At 39.9% G+C, this 23,538-nt stretch overlaps 1 protein-coding gene across 2 annotated transcripts; it reads left to right on the top strand.

The window, feature by feature from the left end:
* The first annotated feature begins 6,255 nt into the window (after positions 1-6,255).
* LOC120564015 (DNA-binding protein RFX7) lies at positions 6,256-22,890 on the top strand. Of its 2 annotated transcripts, none has more exons than XM_039808596.1 (10): positions 6,256-6,663; positions 9,220-9,253; positions 13,656-13,741; positions 14,148-14,186; positions 14,277-14,399; positions 14,504-14,620; positions 15,175-15,259; positions 15,368-15,575; positions 16,264-16,559; positions 16,653-22,890. In XM_039808596.1, exons 1-10 carry the CDS (start codon positions 6,536-6,538, stop codon positions 20,052-20,054), a joined length of 4,518 nt encoding a protein of 1,505 aa, XP_039664530.1. In that variant the 5' UTR covers positions 6,256-6,535; the 3' UTR covers positions 20,055-22,890. The 2 variants fall into 2 exon arrangements, with proteins under 2 accessions (XP_039664530.1, XP_039664529.1); XM_039808595.1 differs by having other exon boundaries at positions 14,100-14,186.
* The last annotated feature ends 648 nt before the right edge of the window (positions 22,891-23,538 follow it).

Genomic DNA, 23,538 nt, shown 5'->3' with positions numbered 1-23,538 from the left:
TGTCCGCTGCCCTGGTGCTGAAACTGACAGTGACCTACTGCATGTGCCAATACACCACTAGATTTAGGATTTCCGGGTACTTTCTTCAGAAACCTGTCATAGGAAGTCCACTGTTCATGTTTGAATGCTTTAACAGCCAGAATAGAGGGTGTGCAAACAGTACAAGGAGCTGACCTGCTTTATTTTGTGCAGTATTCTTACATACATACACACGATTTGCCAGAGAGGGGAAAAAAACACTGCAGTTGGCGTGATGCTCAGTATGCCACACTGTCCTGGCAAGGCATTTTGTCCTAGAGAGACCTCACAAGAATCCAATCAAATAATTCCTACTGAGACATCAGCCCGGTCTTTATCTTGAACTCGTTGTCTTACTAACCCTCCAGTGTTTACACTGAAGCCACATGGGACTGTGTGTAATGTGGAATCTTTCCATAACATCTATTTCTATTTAGGTCATTAGCAAAATGCATGTTGTGCTTCCCCAATGTATGACTTTTAATACACAGCTAGTGCAGTTTAAAAATAGTCACCTTATGTTTGTAAAAAATATATATTTTTTATTTATTTAATGAACCGATGGTGTTTAGGAAGATATCCATCACGGTATTTAAGCAGCAGGAACCCTGTTGAAGTCCTTCATCTTCAACAGAACGATCATTTTATGACCTTTCCTTGTTTTTCTAGGAATAGTGTCTGTCCTACATTTATTAATTTTTTTCACTAAGTTAAGATGCAGGTTATAAAGGCAAATTGTCCTTAATGTAGGTGTCTTTAGCCAAAAATGAATAACAAAATTCATTTACAAATGTTCCAGGAACACCAGTGGCTACTGAATGACCTTTTCCTCTGACAGAGATCAGTTCTCCTAAGCATGCATAACACAGACAGACACACACACACACACACACACACACACACACACACACACACACACACACACATCTTGGGTAAATGATCCAAGAGCAAATATATACAGTCCCCTAACCCTGAACTTTGCATCAATCTTAGTTAATTGCAGTCTTGTCAGGAGTGCGATTATTCAAACAGGTAATGCAAATGTTAATGAGTTCAAATTTGCATATCTTTATTTTCCCATGGTTGAAATGTCATTGGTTATGACGCTCTACAATGAAGAATGTCACTCCTGATGGCCTCCTGATACGTTGTTGACCATTAGGAGGCCAAAAAGGAGCAACTGAAGGGGATGGTGGAGAAATAAAGAAGGAGCCGTGCTTAAAATAAAAGAAAGTAAAAATGAAGACTTTTATGTGCAAAAGAAATAAAAACACATGCACACAATCACACAATCACACCATCACGCAGCCTCAGTTATAAAATTCAATTATTGCAGAATATATTAGTGAAAGGAAAAAAACACAAAGAAAGCATACACCCATTTGCAGTCTGAAGTCATGGTTGTCCTTTTACTGTAAGATATGCTGTTGTGCATACTACGGCTGCAACACACATTTCAAGTGTTCCTGGCATATTGCTCATCGTCATGCGCCTGATTTGACATGGCTTAAATAACTATCTTCCTGCCAGTGATTGGCATTCACACAAGAAGGGGTGAGTGGGACTGGGGAGCAGATGGTGACATTCCACATGACCAAACTGATCAATCAGCATGCTGAGGCGCAGGTGCAGCACAGGCGGGCAGCACCACACCATCTATTTCACCATCTACGGGGCACAAACACATGGGCACCAATCGTGGCACCCTGAGGGTCTGCATGCTCCTCTGTCCCGCTGTGCCAAGGTTGATGACATCAGAATTTCCCATCCGCTCTTCTACAGGACGCCAAGAAAAAAAGGGAAAAAAAACGCTGTATAAAATCTGCAATGACAGTCCGGCCTGGGATAGGTTGTGTAAGTGACGTCAAAGCCAGGGACTCCCATATTTAATTGTGGTACTGAAATGATAAACCAGAAGGAAACATGGCTTACCTACATATTTTGGAATTAACAGTGTTATTTATGGGACATGATAACAGTATTTGAGGGATAAAATTTCTAAAACGTCTTCCTTATTGCAGGCACACTGTGGATACTTTACAGCAACACATCTATTCAGGTTGAGCGTTTGCAAAAAGATAACCTTTAGTTACTTTTATTAATCTACAGATTGTTTTTTTTAATTACCGGTAATTGCCTCAATTAATGAAGTTATTACAAAGCCTATCATCATTTACCATAACCCAAGGTGATATATTATGACATAATTTTATTTTTTTTGCCCATAAATAACATTCTCATGATTTAACAGCTGGAACCCTTAAATGTTTGCCAATTTTCCTTAAAACATGAACAAAACAAGCTGCCAATTAATGTTCTGTTAATGGACTAATCAATTAATCGTCTAATCCTTTTAGCTCTAGTTGCTTAGTTCCTATCAATTTAAACAATGAATCCTTTGGATGAGCATTTGAGTGCTTGAACTAGAAGTAGGTTACCAACAACAGTCGTGCTGATTTTGCCAGACAAATTTAAATAGTTTGGATTATGCTGTACATCAACCATATGCTTTTCTTAAACTGTATTTTGTTTCTACTAAAGCAATTCATACAGAAAATATCTGTAAATCATTTTCTTGAGTGGACATGTCAGTGAATGCATCTTAATAGCAAACTACTACTAAACCTACTACACAGAGGTAGGCATACAGAGAGAAGCGTGTTGGCTGTGGTGTTTGATACCTGCTGGCGTGACTCTGTGTTGAGGATCTACTGTATCTTCAGGATAAGACCTGAGCACGGCAGGCTGATCTTAAAGTCTGGCCTGAGTGCAGGAAGAAGTGGGGGTTGTAAGAGGATTGGAACAGCCATGGCTGCACAGTGCACGTGAGAGCCAGACTCACCGAACTCTGCACCACGGTGACCTCGCTGTCCCACATTCACCAGTTCCTACGAAGACGAAGGTAGCTTTAGGTCACTGCCAGTCTAATGTGTGACCTGCTTGATTTCCAGGGAGCAGGTTATGAAATCATAACAAAATAAGTGGTGGTAGAGGGCAATTAATGTGTTTAAATGTGCTATATGAAATATGGTTATGGTCAGCTTTTTCTTTATATATTTCTCATTATATTTATATATGTCTTTGAATTTTAAGTAGCCTGTATTTAAGTTTAAGGGAGAAAATATTGGCAGGTGTTTGGCAAATATGGCACAGCATAATGTGAAATAATTCCAATAAAAAGTAACATTTTGTGTTTGAATAATCAAGCAATGTACACATGACTCAGAACTAAGTAGCTACATTGAGGAGATATTGTAAATTGTTTCTGTGTCATATTTGGCTATATGGGTAGTTATGGCCACAAAAATGGCAGCAACTTTGGTAAGAGTGTTGTGCAAATCTTAACATTTGGAGGAATGAGCAAGGGCAAAGACTACTGATATGAGACCGTACAGCCCAAATCAGAAGTGACAGGAGATTGACAGTAAAATAAATCAGTCCAGAATAGCCAGCAACCGGAGGTCAAAAATAGAGTGAGAAAACAATGACTAACAAGGAAACAACATTTTCTTGAGATTTAGATGAAGTGTCACTGTTCCACACCTCCGGTGTTGTTAACAAGCCAGCAAATGATAAGGTCTGATGGATGTGTGTATGATACGTTATGGAGAGAAGGAGAAATTGCCAAGAATATATAAATGTTGAAGCGAATTACACCAGAAATTAAAAATGAGACCTTTTGGCTATCTGATCATAATTAAAGCCTGTTAAGTGAGAAAATGTTTTACAATTCCCGAGACTGTTACCCACATCTCGTTTACACACCACAACTAAATTATATAATCCTAAAACTGAACATCGCTGATCTTCTGTTTTACTCCAATCATAGTTTTCATGTTTAAAAAAGATCACAATATTATATTTAAACTACTACAGCTTAGTCTACGATCAAGCATAATATTTATACAGTGGAGTTGCAAATAGGTATCGCTATTAAACCAAAATGTAAATCAAATATTTTTCTTGTCATGGACTTTCTTCTATAATTAAGAAAGTGTATGACCAATATAAATATTTAACATGCTCTTCAGGCCTTTTTATATCTCAGCTACAAGAACAATATCATCTGCATAGTGAAAAATAAAAACCAACTGTGTGATTAGGGGCTCAAATTCTGTTAGCAGCCACCAGTAATTCATTTTTATATATATTATTTAAAATTTAAATTCATATTAAGATTAATTAATCCTTACTTGAAGTTCATAGTCAAGGAGGCACTGTTGTATTTAGTTTTAGATTCCTGGAATATAGCCTACTGATATCCATATTATTGTATAAATCCAGTGTCCTTGTAAGGCAAACAAACACCCAATTGGACTCTGAACTATCAGCAGAAAATAAAGCACTTAAATCATTTTCTAATTTAAGTACTTCCTGTCTCTCAGATTTTTGATTACAAGCAATATTTTGTATTCATTGTATCCTATTATTTATACATTGTGTAAATTACTGACAATACAAAAATGTAAGGCATTACCTTTCATCCATTCAGACTGTATTGGTGCATTGGTCTATGTTTGTGCCAGTGAAACAGCTAACCAAAATAAAGGAGGTTATAATACTGAAAAAAACAAACATTTGTCACACACACACATACACATAGAAGTAGTCATGTCAAAGACTCCTTGTCAATTCTGTGCACTGAAAAACTAGTTACTATTAGTTACTGCATAGGATAAACAGAAAAGTAGTAACATCATGTGCTAACAGACATTAAATAAACAAAACTGGAGCAGAGCAACTTTATGTCCTGCAAACAAACAGAAGCCAAGTAGCAACATTTCTATTAAGAGTTACTGTGTACTTGTCCATACATGCCTTTGCCATATGTGCATGAGTCTTTTGCTGTCTTGCATTATGTTTCATGACCATGGTGTCATTGGAGCATTGGAGTAACATTACTTGTTTCCATCAATAGATGGCAGCATAAAATAAGTCATGATGAAAGAATTTATTTAGGTCTTGTTTTTCTTGACCTGGTGGCTTCATTCCTCTGAATAAAACATTACTAATTATACGTAGGTTAACAACAGTAATTATAATTAAATTAACTGGACATGTGTGTAACATGTGTCATTTTACAGCAGGGTCACTGGTGTGGCATAAGTTAACTTATATTTATATCTGGTACAGACAGCCTCAATCCAATTTATCCTTGCAGGTTATTTTTTCGCCAGCTGTGTCTCAAATTTCAGCCGAAGGAGAAAAAAATAGTCAGCTGTGTGATGAGCAAAGAGAAATCTTGGAACAATCTGTTTGCACTTCCTCCAAGAGTCTGATCAGATTATCATTTGATAGAAACATATCGGTAGAGCATTTGATAAATACACACGCTGGTAAATGACCAGGTTACATGTTGAAGTGATATCACCCTGACTGTTTACCCGTCATTGTCACTATCTGATCAACCAGCTTCCTGCAGCAGCGCCCCTGCCGGCTGACAGCAGAACTGCATCGCAAAGACCAGCGTCAAGTTACTGGTAACACATTGAAAAAATAAAATCCCCGTCAGGAATTTAAAATTAAAACTCTTAAAACAAAACAAGGATTTATTTTCAAACAGGGCTGCAACCAATGATTATCTTTGATTAATCTGACAATCATTTTTTTAGTTAATTGATTATTTATTTTGTCTAGAAAATGTCAGAAAATGTCCATCATAAATTCGCAAACTGTTGTTTTGTCCAACCAACAAAAAAAAAGACTCGAAAAAGATATTCTTTTTCGAGTTTGTATTTAAAATATGTACATTGAAACAGGTTGTCCTTGCTATAATCGATTCGTTCCTCCTTCATACAGGTCATTAAAAGACCCCTTCCTGATGTGCTTCCAATGTATATATATATATATATATATATATATATATATATATATATATATATATATATATATATATATATATATATATACTGTCCTTGTTCTGTGCAAAAAAAATATACTCCAAAGTTTACCCCGAGCTGCGATCTTCCAAAGTTACTCTTTTTAGTACTAAATACCCTCTCGGTGTTACTATCCGCAAGGAAAGCTGTCTCGGGAAAAACAAAGAAATCCTCCTCATATTAGGCCTAACTTCATAAAAGAAAATTGTATGTACATCTGGACATGTGAGGGGTTGTTTTAAAGACAGACTTGCAAAGAAATGCGAACCTTTAAACACGTCAAATCGTATGCTTTTATTTCGAAAGCGAAATCCCAGTGTATTTCCGGGCTTGTCTGTGCTACCTGTCTGTAACTTGACGCAGGCAGCTCGTCTGTAGCTGCTGCTGGCTGCTGCAGGCGTGCTATTTGCGGCAGCCGAGAGACCTCTGCGAAATGCCTTTTGTATTCCCGGGTGGTTTTTATGGTTTAGTTTTGTGTTTTGCGAGGGTCAGATCACAGTGTTTGTAGCCATGCTCTGTGGTGGATTCAGCAGGCTGTCCTAGCTGACTGAGCCGCTCCAGCAGCGGTGGGTCCGGTGCAGTGCACAGCCGGGGATGAGGCCTACTTGTTAAAGCTCCCCCACCACCCCTCCATCGTGATGGCTGATGATCAACAACAACCTGGTCAGAAGCCTGCCTCGGGATTAGGCTCTCTTCCAGCGCTGGTGCCAGGACTCCAAGGGCCCGAGGCTAACGCGTTACAGTTCAAAATAAAGAATTCAATTTGGTAAGGATGAAAATAATCCTCAAGCAGCCAGTACTGTCCTTATCGCTAGCAGTAGCCTTATAATTAGCGTATCTGGCTGTGAAGTGGCAGGGAGGATGTGTGCTGCACAAAGCGACTGAAAATAACACGAGTGCTCCCGTGCTAAACGCAGTTATTTAACGGAAATACGACATCAGCGAGAAGAGCTACGCTGTCCGCTACCTGTTTATGCATTAATAACACGTTAACGACTGGTTATTTACAGCAGTAGTAGCTATAATCATTAGCATCGAGCCATAGGAGGCCATGTGTGATAGATGACACCAAATCCACCGGTGGTGCTGATGCTCAGGATGACAGGTGTCAAACCAGACTGCTCCACAGAGAGACAGCCTCACACTGATTTAATGCTGCTAATAACAATACAAGGCACTCTGCTAATAAGGGTTTGATTTTAACATGTTTAGTTTCTACAGTGACTTTAGAAATGGTTAAAACTCAATTATTTATATTTGAGTTCTCATCACCATGCAATAGATTGTGATTAAAAGCAACTAAATAACTTGACGTTTTATTATCTATACATCTGACATACTGTACAGTGGTTTTGGAAAGAATTCAAACCCCATTCACATTTAGCTCACTTTATAGATGTAATTTAAAATTGATTACATGTACTTACACTATAGTGACAAAGTAAAAACGTGTTTTAGAGGCTTTTATTTTGCAAATCTATTAAATATTACTAAAAATTAAGTTGCTCATTTACATAAGAGTTCAGAGTCTTTACTCTTTATCATTTGGTGCACCTGCTTTGATTATCCTTGAAATACTTCTAAGGATGTGTCTGAAATTGCTATTAACTCTTATCAACTATGGTGCAAGGTCCAAAATTGGCCTTTTTTTGCAGAAGACATTTTTTCATGTCACAGTAGGAAAAGCACGTGTAAATTAAAATTAAAATTAAAAAAACTGATTCAGTTTTAGAGTCCTGGTATTGTGCATGCTGGTTCACTGTCACACTGTTATCACTTACTAGGACATTCAAATGGAACAGAGCTATTGATACTGTTATTATTAACACCTGGTTTTTGACTGCCTTGACAAGTCAAAATGTGTGATGTTAAAAAAAAGGCCTATGAAACAAAAAGTACTGTCCATCGCATGGACCCCACAATGAGAAAAAAAAAACATTCTACAGATGCAAAAATTACAATGGTGCAAACTACACCTATCTACAATGCAAAATTATGAGAATTCATAAGTGTCAAAGATCTTAATTAACTCACTCTACAATAAACTATTGAGGGCCCATTGTATAGGGAGCAGTGAATGAGGACACAGACCCCTAGAACTTCATTGGCGTTATCCAATGGCAAATTCAAATGATTGGACATGATTTAAAAAGGCAAACACCTGTACATAAGGCCCCACAATTCACAGGGCTTTTCCCACCAAGCCATGATGTCCAAGGAACTCTCTGTGTTCCTTTACGATCAATTGGTGTCAAGGGTGAGATGTGGGCATGGGTATGAAACCATTTCTAAAGCTTTGAATGTTCCAAGGAGCACAGTGGACTCCATCATTGCGAAATGGAAGAAGTATGGAACAACCAAGACTCTTCCTAGAGCTGGTCATCCAACTCAAGGCATCACCTGGCTAATACCACTAATGATATAAAAAAAAAGCATCGTGCCGTGGAGGTGCTTCTCTGCAGAAGTCATGTGGAGACTTGTCAGAAGCTAGAGAAAAATGAAAGCAGCCAGATACAAAAAGGAGCTAGAAGTAAACCTTCTCCAGAGTGCACACGATTACAGAAGGTTTAGCCTTCAGCACAACAACAACCCGAAGCAGACAGCCAAGACAGCGCTGAAATTGCTTTGGGATATATCTGGGAATTTACTTGAATGACCCAGCTGAAGCCTGGACTTGAACCCCGAAAAACTTCTGTGGAAAGACCTGAAGATGGCAGTTCACACACTCCCCATTCAAGCTGACTGAATTGTAGAGGATCTGCCAGGAAGAAGACTTGAAGCTGTAATTTCTGCCAAAGTTGATTCTGAATAAGGGCCTGACCTCTTATGCAAATGAGAGATTGAGATTTTAAATACATTTGCCAAACATTCTGAAATATGTTTTTGCTGTTTTGATATTGTTTATTGTTTGTAGATTGATGGCATAAAAGTTCATTAAATCCATTTTGAATTGAATCATCTGTAACACAATAAAGTGTGCAAAAAGAGTCTGAATACTTACCAAAGCCACTGCATATCATGATATCTGAGAAGATATAGATAAAAACAAAATGTCTTGTCTTGATTTCAATTCCTTTACTTCATTGTGATGCAACACATTTTTCAGCACATCTGATTGTGCATAATTTAGCATCATGTAAAGTCTCCTTCTGGTAACTAGTTCCTTATCAGACTTTATACCATTCAAAGACAACAGGTCACCAGGGACAGGAAATAAAACCAAACTTAGTTGAAATAAGAAAACCCTGCATGTATCAATGTTATTTTTATCCCAAGTCATTTATTCACATTTCTGTCTTTTGCTCTCTTTTTTTCATTGTAGCAAATCTGTACAATCAAAAGTGGACAGCATATTGGTGAGTATCCATAACAAATTGGTCTACAGAATGTACATGTTAATGTTTATTGGTGGTTGATAAGAACAGGTGTGTAGCTTAGCTTTTTTTTTTTAAAGGAACTATATATATATACATACATACATACATACATACATACATAACAGGCCAAAAGTTTGGACACACCTTCTCATTCAATGCGTTTTCTTTATTTTCATGACTATTTACATTGTAGATTGTCACTGAAGGCATCAAAACTATGAATGAACACGTGGAATTATGTACTTAACAAAAAAGTGTGAAATAACTGAAAACATGTCTTATAGTTTCTTCAAAGTAGCCACCCTTTGCTCTGATTACTGCTTTGCACACTCTTGGCATTCTCTCGATGAGCTTCAAGAGGTAGTCACCTGAAATCGTTTTCCAGCGGTCTTGAAGGAGTTCCCAGAGATGCTTAGCACTTGTTGGCCCTTTTGCCTTCACTCTGCGGTCCAGCTCACCCCAAACCATCTCGATTGGGTTCAGGTCTGGTGACTGTGGAGGCCAGGTCATCTGGCACAGCACTCCATCACTCTCCTTCTTGGTCAAATAGCCCTTACACAGCCTGAAGGTGTGTTTGGGGTCATTGTCCTGTTGAAAAATAAATGATAACCCGGATGGGATGGCATGTCGCTGCAGAATGCTGTGTTAGCCATGCTGGTTCAGTATGCCTTCAATTTTGAATAAATCCCCAACAGTGTCACCAGCAAAGCACCCCCACACCATCACACCTCCTCCTCCATGCTTCACAGTGGGAACCAGGCATGTAGAATCCATCCATTCACCTTTTCTGCGTCGCACAAAGACACGGCGGTTGGAACCAAAGATCTCAAATTTGGACTCATCAGACCAAAGCACAGATTTCCACTGGTCTAATGTCCATTCCTTGTGTTTCTTGGCCCAAACAAATCTCTTCTGCTTGTTGCCTCTCCTTAACAGTGGTTTCCTAGCAGCAATTTGACCATGAAGGCCTGATTCGCGCAGTCTCCTCTTAACAGTTGTTCTAGAGATGTGTCTGCTGCTAGAACTCTGTGTGGCATTCATCTGGTCTCTAATCTGAGCTGCTTTTAACTTGCAATTTCTGAGGCTGGTGACTCGGATGAACTTATCCTCAGCAGCAGAGGTGACTGTGGTCTTCCTTTCATGGGGCGGTCCTCATGTGAGCCAGTTTCGTTGTAGCGCTTGATGTTTTTTGCGACTGCACTTGGGGACACATTCAAAGTTTTCGCAATTTTCCGGACTGACTGACCTTCATTTGTTAAAGTAAAGATGGCCACTCGTTTCTCTTTACTTAGCTGATTGTTTCTTGCCATAATATTAATTCTAATAGGGCTGTCGGCTGTGTATCAACCTGACTTCTGCACAACACAAGTAATGGTCCCAACCCCATTAATAAGGGAACAAATTCCACTAATTAACCCTGACAAGTCACACCTGTGAAGTGAAAACCATTTCAGGTGACTACCTCATGGAGCTCATTGAGAGAACACCAAGGGTTTGCAGCGCTATCAAAAAAGCAAAGGGTGGCTACTTTGAGGAATCTAAAATATGACATGTTTTCAGTTATTTCACACTTTTTTGTTAACATGTTACATAATTCCATATGTGTTCATTCATAGTTTTGATGCCTTCAGTGAGAATCTACAATGTAAATAGTCATGAAAATAAAGAAAACGCATTGAATGAGAAGGTGTGTCATACAATATGTATGTATGTGTGTATATATATATATATATATATATGTATGTGTGTATGTATATATATATATATATATATGTATATGTATATGTGTGTGTGTATATATATATATATATGTATGTATATGTGTGTATATATGTATATATGTATATGTGTGTATATATATATGTATATGTGTGTATATATATATGTGTATGTGTGTATATATATATATGTATATGTGTGTGTGTGTGTGTGTGTGTGTGTATATATATATATATGTGTGTGTGTGTGTATGTATATGATGTTTAATGCTTAATTGTCCTACTGTTTAGAAATAACTCGTATGGAACCATGCTTGTCTAATATTTACATCACAGCAATAGTCAAATTATTTTATTATATTATTTTTATAGTTTATTCAATATAGTAACAGTAAATAGTACATTATATTGGCCTCTACTTACACATTGATGCATTTTAATTTGCAATATACAAAGGAACAACTTCTTTGGTATTTACAAAGAAAGTGACATATTTATCTTTTATCTATGTGTATGTGCGAAAGCTATCTATTTATGCACATTTTGTTGTTGATGTATCTGAGCTGAAGTGGCCCACACCTTGTATTCAGCAACAAATCCATGTCAATGACATTAAGGCTACACGATAAAGCTTAGTTAATTCTTTGTTACCAATAGAAAATACAGTTTCTTTTTTTAATTTCAACAAGGCTATCTGGTGTTTGACAGATTTCGGCTGGCAGGTTTAGTCCCTTTTTAATATGAAAGCACTTCAGATGGTTACACATTGACACTGTTGCACACAGCACGTCAGTGTGTCTAAATAGTGTTGCGGGGTAATTATCCGGAACACCTTACAATGTAAAGGCGAGGAGACAAAATAGTAGTGTGATATTTATACAGTCCTATATCACCACATACACAACCGTTCAAAGGTTTAGAAATCTCCTGCCACAAAAGCTTAATTGGGTACAGTCAGATGACTGAGACGATTACTCTATATTTTTTAATTGTGTTAGGTTGTAGAAAGTCTTCTTTACAAAAATATGTCATTTTGTCTGGAGGGTCTGCAATAAAAGTCGTGTTTTGTACATGGAGAACAAAACACTGTACAATGGTTCAACCAGAGTGACAATTTAAAGGGCAGAAAAAGACAAAGATGCTTATGGGCAACAGTTCATTAAGAATTTAAGAAATCATTGTCATAATTGGTAAAAAGTTAATTAGAAACTTGGCATCAAAATGTGTGCAGATTTAAATAGGAACATGTTCCTGTTTCAGTGCCAAGTGCACAATAATGGCTATAACAAGCTGAAATTAACAGGAGTGTTGCTTTAGCAAAGCTGTTCTTTAAACTTTACAATAGAAATACAAGGTTAGTCTAGGGTTAGCGCTATTGAAACATCTGCTGAACATACTATGCACTGAAGAATCCCAGTTAAACATATTCAATATAACCACTAAGTAGAGTGCACAGAGTGCCCAAAGAAAACCAGCTTCCTAAAATATTTAAAGCCCAATTGCACCGTTGTGGTTCAATAATGATCGAGGGTCACTTACGCTTTTCTGGACTTGAAAACAAATTCCAAATTGAAGTTTTAAAAAGCATCGTCCCCTGTCATGCAACACTGTGGGGCCATCGACTAAATGGAAGTTTTAATCATTTGATTATTCTTCTTTTGGGGCCCAAACTATTTGAAATGTAAATAAGACATTTGGACATAAGACAATTATATGATTTTTATCTCGGTTAAAAAAGCCATTATTGAAGGAGAGAAGAAAAACGTCCAGGTGATTCCAAACTTTTCAGTGATAGTGTATGGACTCTTATGTTAAGATGAAGTCTCTATACATAATGATATAATACATTTTTAGGAAATTTTATTGAAAAACCATGGCTGTTTTTGGCTTATCCAGTGAATCAAATATCTGACACATCAAAATACTTAATCGCATTTGTGAAAAATCCTGGAAAGCCAGTATTATCAGAAGCAATGTTGGACTAGTGCAACCAGGGAAGGAGATAGCTAACACGGCATAGCTGCATGGCAAAATCTCTTACACAAAGTTGTTTGAAAATGAACATATTTAATGTATATTGCAATCATGTGGCTGTTGGGTGGCTCCCGTATCTGAGATGTGATTTTGTAATTAAAAATCTTATTGTAATATCATATACTCTGTATAAGCAGAGAAGGACTAACTCACCCTATGCTTGTAGCAGTGGAGTGTAGTAAATAGCCTTTTTTATCCACTGCTCATTGCTGACAGCTCTCACCTCTTTCATTCAAGTATTGGTTCCCCTAGCAACAAAGAGGCAAATAGAAAAGAAAAGAGGTAAGATGAGTCCATTGTTAGTAACCAATTGGGGTTGAATCAATAGTAAGGAGGTTGTGTGCAACTCTTACACATGTGTAGCAAATCAGCACATTTTGGACCAGATAGCCTACATTTTCTGTGCACATTTATCTATTTGTCCAGTTGTGAAGAGTTAACAATTAGAATATAAGACTTAGAAATAAGACTTTGAGTCATTTGATCAGTGTCAGCTTCTGTCTTCATTCTCTTTTCCAATATTACTCTCATGAAGCATATATTTATAGATTCTGTTAGTGAAACATTTTTTTACTTTGTTTTATATGAATAATCTCTTTTTCCTTTTGTGATCATTTTTATTTTTACAGCAAGATGTTGAGAAGTTTACAGACATAGAAAAACTCTACCTCTACCTGAAGTTGCCTTCTGGTCCCAGCAGTGGCAATGATAAAAGGTATGTCACAGACACATGCACACTTTACTCAAGATTTCCACTTTTCTCTTTGGTCTTTTTTGTCTCACATATACACAGCTGCGTTGTTGGGGCTCTCATTACATTATTGGCACTTTTGTCTCATTGCTTGTCAAAAATTCAAGTCACTATCCACTGGCTACTTTGCAGACACTGTTTAGGCTGCTAGCTCCTAAAAATGAATTTCAGTTTTTTGACATTTTTGAGGGTTGCTTGTCACTGGTGAGTTTCTTATACAAAATTATCATTCATTTTTCAGCTGTATGATTGATTATAATTATGAAGCAAACCACTGATCTATGTAGACTTTTGCTATACCTAGCTGTCTGTGTTTCATTTGTTTCCCCATATCTATTCATCACCCCAACCCCCCAATTCTGCCCATTTGGACTGAGAATGAGAGGGGGTCCTCCACTCCTGGATTATGGTATTAAAGTTTCTGTATTAACAAGAAATGATGCATACAAATCGAGGACACTGCCTCACCAGATTTATTTTTCTTCTGTATCAATTTCAGTGATCAGAGTTCCATGTCGTCAAGCCGTACTCAACAGATGTATGCATTTAACTGGATACGGAATCACCTAGAAGAGCACCCAGAGACTTCACTCCCAAAGCAAGAGGTGTATGATGAATACAAGTGAGTGTGTGTGACCTCACTGTGAGGTCAGGGAAACAGAAAAGGGGACTAACAACAGTATGTATTTCACTTTTAATCTTATGGAGGATTCTCTTCTCGTATAGGAGCTATTGTGACAATCTTGGCTACAATCCACTGAGTGCAGCGGACTTTGGAAAGATCATGAAGAATGTCTTTCCTAACATGAAGGCACGTCGACTGGGCATGAGGGGCAAATCCAAATATCCTTTAATTCTCATGAACTGGTCAACAAAGTTTTCCTATGCTTTTATTTGTCTGTGCTTCACTTTATTTTGTCTACATAGTCTTCATATTGTGAGCAAGTTAGTTGATGCTGTTGGTCAATTGATGACACATAGTAGTGCCATTCAGTTGCCAAGATTTGAGGAGGCAGATCATGTATTTCTTCTTTCTCTTCCTAATCCAGCTTTGAATAGAGGTAAGCTAAATAAAGTTTGTCTGTTTACGACTGTTGTTTTTTTTTAAGACTAAAGGCAAATGCTGTTTGCATTACAAATATTATGAATAATGCACAGGAAGAGGCACAATATATAATCAATGAACCACAGAGAAATCCAACCTTCTAAAATAATAAAAAAAGTTCAAGAAATTCCACAAAAAAGCTGTGTTAATAGTTCTCAGTTGTGCCATTGCGCCAAACGCATGGTTCTGTGGTAAGAACAACACTATTGCCTGAGGACTATTGCAGGCAGATTTATATGAGATGGTTTTTAAATTTAGTCATTATGTTTCAGACACCTTAACTCCTTCTCACATACTGTTATAGCGGGTTAAGGAAGAAAGCTTTTGTTCACATGCCATCCTTACCCAACCTGGATCTGCAGAAATCTGGTGATGGGGTGAGTTAGATTTAGTTAGAGTTAGTTAGACTGCAAAAAAAAAAAGATATGGTAAAATATATTTTAAAAACAGTCTGATGCTCATCCACCTGCTGCTCTCTTCTGTAGTGTGAGCTGATGGAGTCGACGGGCCAGTCCCCGAGCGCTGAGGATGAAATGAGATCTGCAGCCTGTGGCCTGGTGTGTGAGTGGGCCCAAAAGGTCCTGAGTCGTCAGTTTGACAATGTGGAGGACCTGGCCCGCTTCCTGCTCAATAGCCACTACATTGGTACTAAGTCCATGGCTGCACTCACTGTTATGACCGGAACACCCACAGGTAAAGATGTCCTCTGATCTGCTGGTGTTTTATTTTTATTTTACTGCTGTGTGTGTGCGTGTGAGGAGGGATATGTTAAGTTGAAAAAGCACATTTGTGATTATGTGCCTCATGATGATCACTACTGGACATCGTGTTTTCTTAATGTGATGCTGCGTGTGTCTCCTAAAACAGTGCATGCACACAGTTGTCAGCTGTCCATGGTGCTGAAAATGTAAATAGGTTAATTCAGCTGTCTGTAAACCATTTGGGGTGGAGAAAATGTTTGCAATGATAAACCTAGACCATGGTAGAAAAGTACGATAATAATTACATGGCTAAAATGGCCTACTCCCACTAAACAACTTTATGGAAACTAACAGAGTAAACCCATCTTGTGTACAACGTTCAATGGTTTTTTGAGAAATTATGATTTAAATAAATGGTGACGTTATGGCAGGGCAATATGGTTTAAGATCAGCAATGGTAATATAAAGTTGAGTTTTCAATTTTAAACCCTCTTGTACCTTGCAGTTCTAAATACTTGACAATACAGTGCATAATACTTCCCTTGCTTATAAGTGGCACTACAAGTTCAGAACTATTAAAAACCCTGACTATTGACCATGCCTGGTTTGAAGTGCTTTGCTCTCACTGACACTCCATCTTTGCTAATCATAATTCTTCAATTTGTTTCTTCTCTCAACAGGAATGAAGACGCCAACTCCAGCCTCTGCGTTTGTGCCAACAGCTGAGGCAAACTCTTTCCAGCCCCAGGTGAAGACCCTGCCCTCTCCTTCTGTTGATGCAAAGCAGCAACTGCAGCGCAAGATCCAGAAGAAGCAGCAGGAGCAGAAGCTCCACTCACCCCTGCCCAGTGAGGTCCAGGTCAAGAGAGCGGAGGCCAGTACCCCTGGCCCCACCATCCCCTGTGGTAGCCCTGCTCTGCTCTCCCCACAGCCCACCATAGGCATCGTGGTAGCAGCTGTCCCCAGCCCAGTCACGGTATTTGGCCGAATTTCTCCCACTGATTATACTCAGATATCTTATTGAAAAATGTGCCTAAATGTAATTTTATATTCTTACTTTTCTTTCCAGGTACAGAGAGGTAGGCAGTTAATGACCTCACCCAGCCCTGTAGGGACAGCAGAGGGGAAAGTGTTGCCTGTGAACTTCCAAGTAGTCACTCAGTCTCTTAAACAGTCCCCCAAACATCCCCAGAACATCTCAGCTAGTCCTGTGGGTGACCGGCTGGCACGACACGGCACACGGTACGCACAAATTCTGCCCAAGCCCTCTGCCACCAGTGCTATCACGCTGCGCTCACCCCCTACCCTGCTCATCACTAACAGTCCCATAAAAACTGTGATGCCAACTCCCCACGTCAGCTCAGTCAACGTGGTAAAGATGACGGCCATTGCTCTGGCTCCCAACAGCAGCAGCACAACCGTGCGTCCTGCCTCTGCAGGTGTGAATACCATAGCTGCTTTGGACGATTCCCAGCAGCCACACGGTGGGACCTCATTTGCCTCTCAGTCTTCTGCAATCAGACCCAGTGCCGTAGTCTCCACCCCAATCCTCTCCACTGACATTAAAGTGGTGTCTGAAGCTGGAAATGACAGTAACCCCACCCATGGCACAGAGAAAACTGCTGTTGGGGCCAAAGAGGAGAGAATGGCTAAGTTCAGGGCTGCCAGTGAGCCAAGCTTCCTGATTAAGTGTTCTCCCGGACCAGACAAAGGGGCGAGGATAAAAATGGACCCCACATCCCCTCCTGTCTCTGTAGCTGTAGCTGGGACTCAGGACAGCAATAACAGTAACTGCCATGACAGTACTTTGTACTTGACTGTTGATAATCAGAACTCCAATGGCAACACAATATCTATAGGCTCATCCGCTGTTACCCCAACAACGAAGGATCCCTGCCTAGATGCCAAGAGCCCCAGGAAGCGCACAGGCCCAGCCGGGGAGTCCCATGTGATTCCTGTGAAGAGGGTGTTTATCTCCCAGCAGCCACTAGCTATAATTGACAATCCCAAACCTGGAATCAATGCTGCATTGAAGAGGATCCCCAGACCGGGAACCCCTGCCAGACCAGAGAGTGCCCCCTGCAAAGTGACTGTGAAACACACCTCCATAGGGCCCACACAGATTCTTGCACTTTCTGACTCGCCTATCACACACACTGAGGGCTCCCAGACTGTTGTCAAACCCCAGGTTTTGATGGTGAAACGTGAAGACCATTCTCTCAGCACTGATACCAGCACTGGAGCAGCTGGAAACAACACGTCGGATCAGGCATTGCTACGGCAGATCACCGGGGACCCACATGCCATACCAGCCAACTCAGGAGCACACGAAGCCTCTGTGATGAGTGACTTAAAGAGCACAATATGGGAGGAGGGAGAGCTTGATGAGCTTCGGAAGCAGGCGTTTGCGCAGCAGATACCAGCAGAACACAAACAAGCCCCTACTGACCAACTTTCCATTATAGCTCAACCCCCCGAGGCCTCTGGCCAGCTCACCCTCACGCAGGAGATGGTTGACTTTGCAGGTTCTCAGTCCAACATGGACTACTTTCCGTTCAATGATGATGACATGACCCAGGACAGCATCGTGGAGGAGCTAGTCCAAATGGAGGAGCAGATGAAGCTGAAGGGTCTGTTTGGTAGCTGTGTTGATGTGTCTTTACAAGGCCAGTCAGCCAGCAATCAAGGCTCTATCCTAAGTGCTCATCAGGCCGGCACGACCTTCTTCCACTCTGCCCACAGCAGTACCACTCCTGTCCAAACTCCCACTCCAACACCGACTCCAACTCCGACCCCCACCCCCACCTCTGAAATGACGCTTGGGCACAGCCTGACGAGAGAGAGCCCCTGCTCCCGCATGGCTCCCATCACCCCTGTGGATGGAGTCATGGGTCGCCACACCCCCATCAGCACACCACTGTCCAACTGCAGCAGCAGCGTCCCCCCAAGCCCAGTGGAGTGCAGGAACCCTTTTGCGTTCACTCCTATTAACTCAAGCATCACAGGTTATCATGACGCCAGTATTGTTTCCAGCAGCCCTGTTAAGCCCATGCAGAGGCCAATGGCAACACACCCTGACAAGGCCAAACTGGAGTGGATCAACAACCGCTACAACAGCAACTCTGCAGGTCCTTTGCCCAACCATAGCATTGGCATTCTGCCCAGCTACCAAGACCTGGTAGATGACCAGTTTCGTAAACCACATGCCTTTGCAATTCCAGGCCAGTCCTTTCAGGCTCAGTCAAGACAGGATACTGCTCACTTTGGCCGTTTGACCCCAATTTCCCCGGTGCAGCAACAACAACAACAACAACAACAGCAGCAGCAGCAACAACAACAACAGCAACAGCAACAACAGCAGCAGCAGCAGCTGGTAACAGGTGTAACTACTCCCACTAAACAGGAGAGTTTTGCTGTACCTGCACCGTTGGACAACAAGGCATCAACCTCATCTGCGTCCAGTTCTTTCCGTTGCCGCAGTGTCAGTCCTGCAGTACGCCAGAGAAACTTCAGTGGCAACACTGGCCCTCCAACCACCACCACCACCAATACCACCACCACCACCACCCGAGCGGTGGTTTCACCCTTTAACTCCCCCATCACCTCTGAGGTGCTCAGCATCCTGTCCAACAGCCAGACGGTCGGCTCTGTCCACAGCATGGTCCAGCGAAGCCAATCTGTACCCCTGAACATCATGATGCAGAGTGAGATGCTGCCTGTGCAGGGTCAAAGTAACACCGCCAAAATCACCAATGTTCTTCTCAGCAAGATGGAAGCTGATGGGGATGATTCTGTCCGTGGCCTGGGTATAAACAACCTCCCCTCTAACTACACGGCCCGTATGAACCTCACACAGATCCTGGAGACCACTCCTGGCTTCGCTGGAGGAACTGCTCACCAAACTCAGCTGCCTGTTAGCTCTAGCCCTGCTGCCTTTGAGCTCCAGCAGCATGGCTACCTCACCACCGGCAGTGGAGAACAGGTGAGTTTCTCAACTGGGGACAGCCAAGCACAAGCGGGTCCTGGTGAGCAAGACCAGCAGCAGCTCCAGGAGAATGCTGTGCAGACACAACCACAGCTCCTCCTCCAGAGCACACAGCAGCAGGATGTGGAGGACGAGCAACAGCTGGATTTCAACAACACTGTCAAGGACTTGTTGGGAGATGATGGCCTCAACCCCAGTTCCCAGTTGGTGGGTCAGGTAGCTTCTGAGCTCAACGCTGTGGCGTCTGACTTCTCAAACGACATCAGACTGACCTCAGATCTGTCCAGTAGCATCACTGACCTTAACACGTTGGACACCAACCTGCTGTTTGATCCTAATCAACAGCAGGAACAATATGAAGACTCAACACTGGAAGAGCTGAAGAACGACCCGCTTTTTCAGCAGATATGCAGTGATACTGTGAACTCTGGTTTTGACTGGCTAGAAAGCAAAGACCAGCCTACTACAGTAGAGATGCTGGGCTAATGTTATCTTTTACTCTGTGTGATTTCTGTTCTCTGTTGTTTGTTTGGTGCGTATGTAGTTTATCTGTTGTTAAACTATAGTTTGTTGGGATTTGTCTGGACTTTGCCATTCGTTCTGTTAAAAGTGCCAGGCTTACCAGAAAATCTCTCCTACTGCATTTAGTTACTTCTCTCCTTTTTCATTTGTCACCCAGAGTTTCAGTACTTAATCATCTTTCTCCCTCATCTGAAATTAGAAATGTAAGCATTTCAATGTAAAAGTGTGAGTACTTGGTGGCAGCATGCACTTACGAAGAGCAGGTTTGTATGTTATGAACATTAAGAGAAACGTAATCTTCCATGTTATAACCAATCAATAATGCAATATTTAAATTTAACGGACAGTTGACAAAAGAAGGAGATGGGTAGTAAATTTGGCACAAAAGACCAAAAAAACATTTGCTGTTGTCTACTAAATAAATAGTGTGTGCAGTTCAAGTTCAACCAAATGGAGACAATATTGGGATTGTAGTATATGCACATAATAGTTGTAGTACATTTGCCTGCCATATCTGAATATTAAAAAAGGGTAGCATATTATGCTGCCAGGTGCTGAATTTATGACATAATCTTTATACTTTATCATATACCAAATCAGTGGAAAACTGATTTACATCTGAGCATTGTCCAAGAGTGAAATGTTCTTAAAGCCTATACTTCTTGTACTGTTTAATATCTTATTAAGGGAGTAGATAAATCAGTAGGGAGAAGATGGGAATTCAGGCCACTTTGTGGACTATACATCGAAAGGAATCAACAACTGTCTGCCTTATTCCCAAAGTCCAAGGCCTTATGCCATCTGTAGAGAGACTGTATATAATATAATGTTAAGAATCTTCTGAACCATCCAGAGCTTCGTCATATCAAGGCAGCTGTTACTCTGATATTTTCAGTACTATTTCTTATTGTTTTTGTTTTGCAGTGTTAAAATATAGATGCATATTGTATAGGCTAACGACTACACTGTGTGTGCCCTTATCAGTAATGGATTTAGAGGAATAGAGGAATTGATATACTGTCTATTAACCATGGCAGGCACACTTTCAGTCATGAGATTCTTTTGGCATGCTATACTCCCAGCTTGGATAAGAATATCAGTGGTATGGAGAAGGCTTAGTTATATAGAAAGCTAGAGGCTGACATTTATGTTTTGATGCCATCTAGGGATCAAGAGGAAATTAAATTATGTTTGTGGAGAATCCAGCCTTATTTCCATACCAAAGATGATCTGTTTCAATAACATAAGAGATTATTACACATAGAGACACTCCTAGTTAACATTAACAACAATGAGAAACAGGCAGCCTCGGAGATATAAAAGAGTTTTATTGCATTTGAGGAAAAGGGTTAAGTTGCGTAAATCTTATGTACAGTATGTAGATTTGTGAAATGGTCACTGTCCTATGTTTTATAGGTAACCATGGACCTGAAAGCATGTTGAAACCATCACTGCTAGCCAGGTAGGCTATGTGATACAGTAGGATGCTTGCTTGAGTTTTTGGCTATTGTCAATGTTGTATAAGTCATGTTTAAGCTTCATCTGTAAATAGGATAGATACATAGAGATTTGATGTATCAAGACACTATAATATGGCCATTATTCTAGCTAAGTATGTGCCATTCAAAAGAAAAAAAAGCTTAACAGATCTATAGTCGGCAAGATACTGTATGTTGTGTGTTACATTTCTGGCTCAATGTGTCGTAAAAGTAATGCTGTCTGGTCTCGCTTGCTGATTTTCTTTTACTTTTTTCTATTCAAAGATAATAGGTCTCTGCAGTTGCAGAAGTGATGTGTGCTTTGAGCAGGATCAATAGCATGGTATATTGAGAAAAAAAGTTGTGATACTGTTAGCTGGTTGCAAACATCTCTGTGACAGACATTGTGCTCAAAGCCTTTCAGCAGACACTGGAAAAAACGATTACTCATGTTTCAACAAACTTTGGAGGTTCACATTATTGCACTAAATTTTTATGACACATGGCTTTGCCACATCTTTATGGACAAATGTAATGATGGATGCCCACAAAAAAAAGAAAAAAAATATTTTTTATGACAACATGCGTAGGGAAATTAACTGTCAGAAAATGACTAATTGTCTTGTAGCAAAATGTGCATTAATCTCAGTGAGATACACATTTCTTACTCATTCTCATACATGAGAATATAAAGCATTGAGGGAAAAAAGTTAAACAACCTTTTAAAACCTACATGCTCATTATGTTGATAAATGATTGTACGCACGCATGTGTGATAACTTCTGTTGTACTTTGTATTCTTGGTAACCACTGTCTTCTGTGATTTGGGCAGGTTCTGTTAACCAGACTGGCAGTGCTAGTTTCATGAGTTGCATTACTTTCGTTCTGTGCTGTTTTCTAAGTTAATGTTGTTCTATATGTTATATTGATGACTGTTTTTTGTTGATTTTTTACATATTCTTATTTTGCAAAATGCATTTGTGAAGAAATATAACATTTTCTCGTAATTTTCTTTAACAATAAGGCACTGATATTTGAATTTGAATGAAGGAAATGCACCTCTTTATGAGTACATGAGCTCCATCAAGCAGTGACTCTGATTCTTTACCTTTGACTGACCCAGAACCAACTCTGTTTGACTATCTTGTCCATTTCTACCAGTAGAAAAAAAAACCTCCTCTGTGGTGTTGTCTGGTGTACTGCTTAATGTACAGTAGCTTGTTAATATTGCAAATGCGTTGTTTCTTTTTTCAATGGAAAGTACTCACTGGTGAGATTTTTAAAGTGGTTTTAAAAGCCAATAAACTTTTTTAAAGAATGTTCTTGTGTGTTTATGTGCTGATGATTTTGTATTTTATTGCAGTAAATAAAAAGATGCTTCAAAGCATGAGAGAACGTTACCTTACAGGACTTAGTAATTGTAGTTTAATAGTAGTCATCATTAATATTTGAATTTGTTGATTTATTAGCTAATCAATTCCTATATTAGCTGTCATTGCCAGTGCTGTTAAAATGTCACTGGGTAATGACAAGATTTTAGGAAAGAAATCTAGGATCTGTCTTCAGTACGAATATTGCAAAACAAAAACAAAGTTTTGGTTGGACAGACCCCAGCTTATGACATGATGGAATTGATTTTTCCAAACATGCTAATACTAGTGTTTATTTGCTTTCAGTTAAACACCACACACTTTTAATATTTTAGCAATCAATTATATGCAAACCTTTCCATCACCCTCTTGGCATGAGGTTAGAGGTCATTAGCTCTTCAAATGACCTCTTAGGTCAGTGGGGGGAGACACGCTCCAGCCAATCAGAGCCCAGTTTGTTGGTCCTCTGCTTTGCTTTCCCATGGCCTCATGATATTCATAACATGTTAATGACCTTAACCCTATTGATGATGGCCAAACAGACTAACCTTCAGCCATGTGGAGCCCAGCAGTAACCTCCACACCACAACATTTGGCAAT

The sequence above is a fragment of the Perca fluviatilis genome, chromosome 8 (assembly GCF_010015445.1).
Source record: "Perca fluviatilis chromosome 8, GENO_Pfluv_1.0, whole genome shotgun sequence".
In the NCBI taxonomy this organism is placed as follows: Eukaryota; Metazoa; Chordata; class Actinopteri; order Perciformes; family Percidae; genus Perca; species Perca fluviatilis.
This window is presented reverse-complemented; position numbering and strand designations above follow the sequence as displayed.